Raw genomic sequence first — 6,325 nt, forward strand, 5'->3', positions numbered from 1 at the left:
TGACTCGTGGACTTCAACTCCCAGAATCCCTGAGCCAGCATGGGGGAACTTTGGCCCCTTCATGACTTGCGGACTTCAACTCCCAGAATTCCTGAGCCAGCATGGGGGAAACTTTGGCCCCTTCATGACTCGTGGACTTCAACTCCCAGAATCCCTGAGCCAGCATGGGGGAACTTTGGCCCCTTCATGACTTGCGGACTTCAACTCCCAGAATTCCTGAGCCAGCATGAGGGAACTATGGCCCCTTCATGACTCGTGGACTTCGACTCCCAGAATTCCTGAGTCAGCATGGGGAAAACTTTGGCCCCTTCATGACTCGTGGACTTCGACTCCCAGAATTCCAGAGCCAGGCACGCGTGCCTGGCTGAGGAATTCTGGGAGTCGAAGTCCACAAGTCATCAAAGGGCCAAGTTGGAAGACCCCTGCTTTGGCCCATCTTCCTGGGATGATTTCCTGATCCGCTTCCATTCTCCACAGCAGCTTCTGCCAGACAAAAACCCACCTTAGATTGGCGGGTGCCACGTTGAGTTCCTAGTAAATCAGGACAAATCGTTGCCATTATTCGGTACGTAGAAAGCACGGCCTTCCTTCCTAAGACACTGGCAACAAACCACTCCAATTTCATAAGTCTTGCAAGAACATAAGGTTACACAACGCCCTACATAGGACACTGTGATTGGAGCGATGGCTCATTGCGTAAATTACAATTTCTGCTACTACCTCTGATTGACACAGGCAAAATTAACCCTAAATAGTTTAGGAGATCCTGAATTATGCCCTCGTTGAATTATCTATTGATAGTCCTGCTGCCCCACACACTCTCTTCTTCCACCCCGGCTGGTCTCCAAGATCCATCGACTCTCTGGATTGAGCTGGTTCCAGGACCTGGAGGAAGTCCAACTGGGTGGGTCAGCTCTTTCAACTTCTTCTTGGCTCTTTTTGGACCTGTGTCAACCCACTAGAGAAACTGCTCTTTCATCTGTCTTGTGAGGAGGAGGATGAAACACACCTCTGAGCTTGAATCCTTCTGTAGTTGGAAGGATTCCTTGAGAAAGAATAACAGAAGTGGAAGGGATCTTGCCCCGTTTAAGCAGGAGATCCTAGACCAGGGGTCTTCAAACCTGGCCCTTTGATGACTTGTGGACTTCAACTCCCAGAATTCCTCTGCCAGCGTGCCTAGCTGAGGAATTCTGGGAGTTGAAGTCCAGGGGTCTTCGAACTTGGCCCTTTTATGACTCGTGGACTTCAATTCCCAGAATTCCTGAGCCAGCCATGCTGAGGGGAAAGGGAGAGGTTTCTAAGCTGAGCCATGCTGGCTCAGGAATTCTGGGAGTTGAAGTCCACAAGTCATGAAGGGGTCAGTTCCCCCATGCTGGCTCAGGAATTCTGGGAGTTGAAGTCCACGAGTCATAAAAGAACCAAGCTTGCCTACCTCTGGGTTAGCCCCTTTCCCACCCCAGAGAAGGCACTGTGGCCCTCCCTGCCTTGGGCACCTTAAACGAGCAGCCCTCAATGGCGGAGCACTTGTTCAGCCCTTGGAGGAGGGAAGGGTGGAGGGTCCTGCCCAGTGAGGGACTGACCGCCTCTTCTTGCCCCCTCCCTTCCTAGGAGCTACGTCCTGTCCACCTTGCCCCAGCTGAAGTCCTTCGATTTCAGCGGCGTCACCAAACTGGACCGCAGCACCGCAGCCGTCTGGAGGCGCATGAACATCAAGCCGAAGGTGACNCCCCCCCCCTTAAGTGTAAAAGTGGCAGTTCCCTCCTCCCACCTCTCGTCAAATAAAGAGCAGCCCTTTGCTCAGATGAATATATTTATACTTTTCTTAACCTACTTTAGCAAAACCAAAACAACAAAAAACCAAAAAAATTAAAATGACAGCTCAGCCAGGTAAAACAGGGGAGGGGGGTACAGACAGACCGAGGAGGACGCTCAGATCAAAAGGGTTCGCTTCCGTGGGCTGGGTGGCTTTTCTCCCCCCACCCCTTAAAAAGCAAACTCTACTTTCACCAGGGCTGCTTCCCCCGCTCTAAAACAGCCAAAAGATCAGGGGATGGAAAGGGCACCACCCAGCTCAGTGGGGGTGGGGTGGGGGAGGACGAGAAGCCCCCTCTGTCTTGCTGGTGCCCCTCCACCCCCTCCCCTCCCACACAAAGTCAAAAAATTCCAGAGCCACAACCACAAAGGTAAAGGAAGCCCACCCACCGACGCCTCCCCCCCTTCTGCGTGAGTCCCGTAGCCGCCCTTCCTCCTCACGGCTGACCCTTGCCCAGCCCGACCGGGCACCGCCTTGCCAAGCTAAGGAGAAGAGGAGGAAGAGGAGGAGGAGGGCACCAAGTGATGGGCCTCGCCAGCCACGGTTGCCCACGGGTCATTGTCTCTGTGGCCAGGTAATAGATTCAGTGTCTCCTCCTTGTGTGCGCGAGGTCCACTGCGGTGCCAAGCCAGCGGTGGGGAGGAGAGAAATTAAAAGTGGAGGAGGAGGAGAACGAGGCCGTGAGGATGGCCATCAGGGGATCCCAAACTGGACCACCAGGTCTTCTTTCGCGTCCACACGGATCTGGGACAGGGCACTGCAGGCGTAGGCAGCTATCCGGGAGACCTAGAGGAAGGGGGACACGGAGGAGAGGGGAATGAAGGCCAGAGAGGGGAGGGGGGGCTCTCAGGAGAAGCCCCACCACCACCCCTACCCCAGCCACGGAGGAGAGACTTCTGCCGGGATGTTGGACGCTATTCTGCACTCCTGTGGGGGCTTTGGTACTCCCTGGGCTTGGCGGCTTTCTTGCGGACGTTTCGCGACCCAGCTAGGTAACATCATCCGTGCGAGGAGGAGGAGGGGGGTTGATCTCTGCTTAGCTACCCCAATCAAGGGACTACTCTGCCTTCCATCCTTTGGAAGGCGGTAAAATGAGGACCCAGATTGTTGGGGCCGGGCAAGATGCTGACTCTGTAAACCACTGAGAGCTGTAAAGTGGTGTATAAGGCAGGGGTCTTCCAACTTGGCCCTTTGATGACTTGTGGACTTCAACTCCCAGAATTCCTCAGCCAGGCACGCGTGCCTGGCTGAGGAATTCTGGGAGTTGAAGTCCACAAGTCATCAAAGGGCCAAGTTGGAAGATCCCTGGTCTAAGGGCTATTGCTACTGCTAATCAAGGAACGAAGAACACTCCCACTGGGTGACTTTGGGCCAAACGCCAGGAGACGGCGAGTTCTAGTCTCGCCTTAGGCCTGAAAAGAGACTGGGTGACTTGGGGCCAGTCACTGGGAGACGGCGAGTTCTAGTCCCGCCTTGGGCATGAAATCCAACTGAGTTGAGTTTAGGCCAATCACCGGGAGAGAAGAGAGTTCTAGTCCTGCCTTAGGTGCGAAAGCCAGCTGGGTGACCCCGGGCCGACCATCCAGAGACGGAGAATTCTAGTCCCACTTTAAGTATGGAAGTCAGCAGGGTGACTTGGCGCCAGTCATTCCCTCTCAGCTCAACCCACCTCCCTGGGTCCTTGTGCAGAAAGGAATGTTATGCATGTTCACCTTGCAATAAAAGTGGGATTAAAAAAAAGCTAATATGTGTACATAATACAAGCTGCAGATGACATTGGTACTCAAGCCGTAAGGAGCCCCCCCCAGTGCCCACAGCTCAAAGCCCCAGAGCCCAGGGGGGGGCTAGGGGGCCTGCAATGTCATGCCAGGCCGGCTGGGGCACATGGGGCCTGTTGCCTGCTCTGGCTTCAGAGAGGGAAGCGAGAGGGACGCACAGCGTGTGTTGTGGCTCCGTCCTGTGGGTCCCTCTCATCAGAGGAGGAAGGCTCTGAACATGAAGGAGAGCAGATGGCCAGGCCTCCCTCTCCAGGACCTTCCCCTCTGGTGCGGCCTTCGGTGCCTTCTGACGGAGAGGAGATTGGTCAGGAGCCCGGTGCTTCTGGGATTGGCCAGGAGCCCGGTGCTTCTGGGATTGGCCAGGAGCCCGGTGCTTCTGGGATTGGCCAGGAGCCAGGTGTATCGGACTCCGAAGAGGATACGTCTTGGCTGGATCCACGCCAGCGTCGGAGGGACAAGCGTGCGCAGCAGCTGAAACGCCGTGTCAGAGATTTCAGCTGAGTCACTGGGCCACACCCCACTGGCTATATAAGCAAGGGGTGTGTCGTGTGAAACTCTTGTGACGGACAATTTTGCTGAATCTCCTGTTGCAAGCACTCCGGCAATTTATCCTGGACTTATCTTATGTTTTGTTTTGTATTATCAGTAAAGGCTTTGGCAGGCAGCCACGAAGTTGCTGCCAAGTGTTCATTTGTATTTGGCTGTGCTGAGCAGTTTTTCAGCCCTCGGCTGACTGGTTGGGGGGTGTGAGTCGGACGGGGGACAGAACAGCGTGGCTAATTCCACCGGCCACGCTACTAACCTGTTGCAGGTCCGCGAAGGGCACGGGGTCGCTGGCCAGGACTTGGTGTGGCTGGTTTGTCAGCGAGGGCAGCAGCGGGAGCTTCTTCCAGTGCGTGAGGCTGCTGCTCAGCATGGCAAGCCGGGTGCTGGGGGGGGGGGCAGAGAGGGATGGTGTCATGTGTCTGATTAACGAAACACTTAAAAGGACTTTCAGGCATATTTTTCCCTAAAAGCATTTATTAAGGTTACAGAGACGTCAGTACAGCATGGTGGAAATGCTTAGGTCTGGCTTCTCTTCCGTTAGGCATATACATTCTAAGCCAGTGATGGTGAACCTATGGCACGCGTGCCAGAGGCGGCACTCAGAGCCTTCTCTGTGGGCACACACACCGCTGCCACTAGCAGCTCGCGCAGGTCCATTAGGCCACCGCTGCCCCCCGGAGCAGCAGTTCTGCCCAGCACAAAGCAGGCTAAACGGCCGGCTAGCAAGCTTGAGTAGAGGTGTTAGAGCATCAAGGTGGCCATGCCTACCTGGCCACAGCCACCCAGTCTGCTATAACCACCCTAGCCATGCCCACCCAGTGGGCCACACAGCCCACCCTCCCTGAGGGAACCACAATGCTGATGTGGCCCTGGCACTTTGCGATAAATAAGTGGGTTTTGGGTTGTGGTTTGGGCACTCGATCTCTAAAAGGTTCGCCATCACTGTTCTAAGCATTTCCGCCTCCCTTATTTTGGGGTCATGGTTCACATCTTCCAATCAACTTGGAAGATGTGATTCACTTCCAGTTTCTTTTTCCCCGGCTTTCCTTATTCTCCTCCCCTTTTTTCCTGTTGCCTGGTTTAACTATAAAAACACCAGACAGTTCTGCATATTGTCAAAGCAAGAATATACAGTATTTGCAGCGTTGACAGATGGGATAAGCAAGAGCAGTGGCCAGGGGCAGCCCCAGAGGGCCCACAGCACGGGTAACATCCTCCACTTGCCCCCCCCGGGGGCAACTGATCGGCAGCTCCAGGTGCCCCCACCCTAGAGAGTCAACCCCTCCCTCCCTCCCTCCCTCCCTCGCACAGTTGGCACGTCTTTGATCCTAAGGGCTGTCAGAGGTTCCAGGCTCAGGGACTGGGCACGTTCTTCAGTCTGGGCAGCTGGGTTAAGTACAGGGAGCCCTCCTTGAGTTACGACCGCAATTCAACCGAAAACAACCGTTGCCCCATTTTACAACCTTCCTTGTTGTGAAGTGAATCACGAGGGCTGTGAAGCTAGTGACACACCCGTTAAGCAAATCCGCCTTCCCCATTGACTTTACTGGCTCAGGTGGTGGCAAAAGGGGAATCACGTGACCCCGGGACACGGCGACCATCGTAAATACGAGTTGGTCCGCCAAGCTGACTGAATTCTGATCACACGGCCACGGGGAGGCTGCCACGGTCGGCAGGGTGAAAAACAGTTCCAAATCGCTTTTTTCAGTGACGTAAATATCGCCATGGTTCCTAAGTGGGCCGTCGTAAGTCGAGAACTACTTACGACTGTGATCTCACAGCCGGGCTGCCTGAGACAGGTGAAGGAGCCCCCCCCACAGCCCCTCCCAAGTAGGGCCAGCCTTCTCCCTCCCCCCCTGCCCAGGGCCAGCGCACCTGTACTGCCGGGCCCGGTCCATGTACTCGTGCTGTTCCATCTGCTGCTGATCTGCGGCTGAAACGTCAATGATGTTGCTGCAAAAGGGCAGAGGCACCTAGGGGTTAGCGAAAGCCGCTCTCCGCCTCCCTCCGCAGGATCGCAGCCACGATCCTGCAGCTCGGGGGTTCTGGAGCAGTCAGAGCCCAAGCCAAAACCATGGTCAGAAGCAGGCCAGTATTCAGGGCTGGTAAGGCTACAAGTGGAAACCGGGCCTGGCTAGGCCTGGAATAGACAGGAATAGAAAATATTTACCGTTTCTATTCTGCTTTT

At 55.1% G+C, this 6,325-nt stretch overlaps 2 protein-coding genes across 2 annotated transcripts in view; one reads left to right on the top strand and one right to left on the bottom strand.

Annotated features, from left to right (window-relative positions):
- The window catches only part of LOC107300791 (leucine-rich repeat-containing protein 51-like), a gene marked incomplete at its 5' end in the record, with an annotated part of 12,320 nt that extends 10,021 nt beyond the window's left edge, over positions 1–2,299 (top strand). The window contains 2 exons of the mRNA XM_015830081.1: positions 1,609–1,720; positions 2,237–2,299. Of these exons, the coding sequence (XP_015685567.1) occupies positions 1,609–1,720; positions 2,237–2,299 (175 nt within the window). The remainder of the gene's footprint in view (positions 1–1,608; positions 1,721–2,236) is intronic.
- A 207-nt stretch (positions 2,300–2,506) lies between these two features.
- LAMTOR1 (late endosomal/lysosomal adaptor, MAPK and MTOR activator 1) lies at positions 2,507–6,086 on the bottom strand. Its single transcript, XM_015830082.1, has 3 exons — positions 6,013–6,086; positions 4,394–4,520; positions 2,507–2,599 (listed from the first exon to the last, which is right to left on the bottom strand). The coding sequence occupies exons 1-3, from the start codon at positions 6,051–6,053 to the stop codon at positions 2,507–2,509; spliced, it is 261 nt and encodes an 86-aa protein (XP_015685568.1). The 5' UTR covers positions 6,054–6,086.
- Positions 6,087–6,325: the final 239 nt, after the last annotated feature.

Source organism: Protobothrops mucrosquamatus, unplaced genomic scaffold (genome assembly GCF_001527695.2).
Source record: "Protobothrops mucrosquamatus isolate PMUCROS unplaced genomic scaffold, P.Mucros_1.0 scaffold8472, whole genome shotgun sequence".
NCBI lineage: Eukaryota > Metazoa > Chordata > Lepidosauria > Squamata > Viperidae > Protobothrops > Protobothrops mucrosquamatus.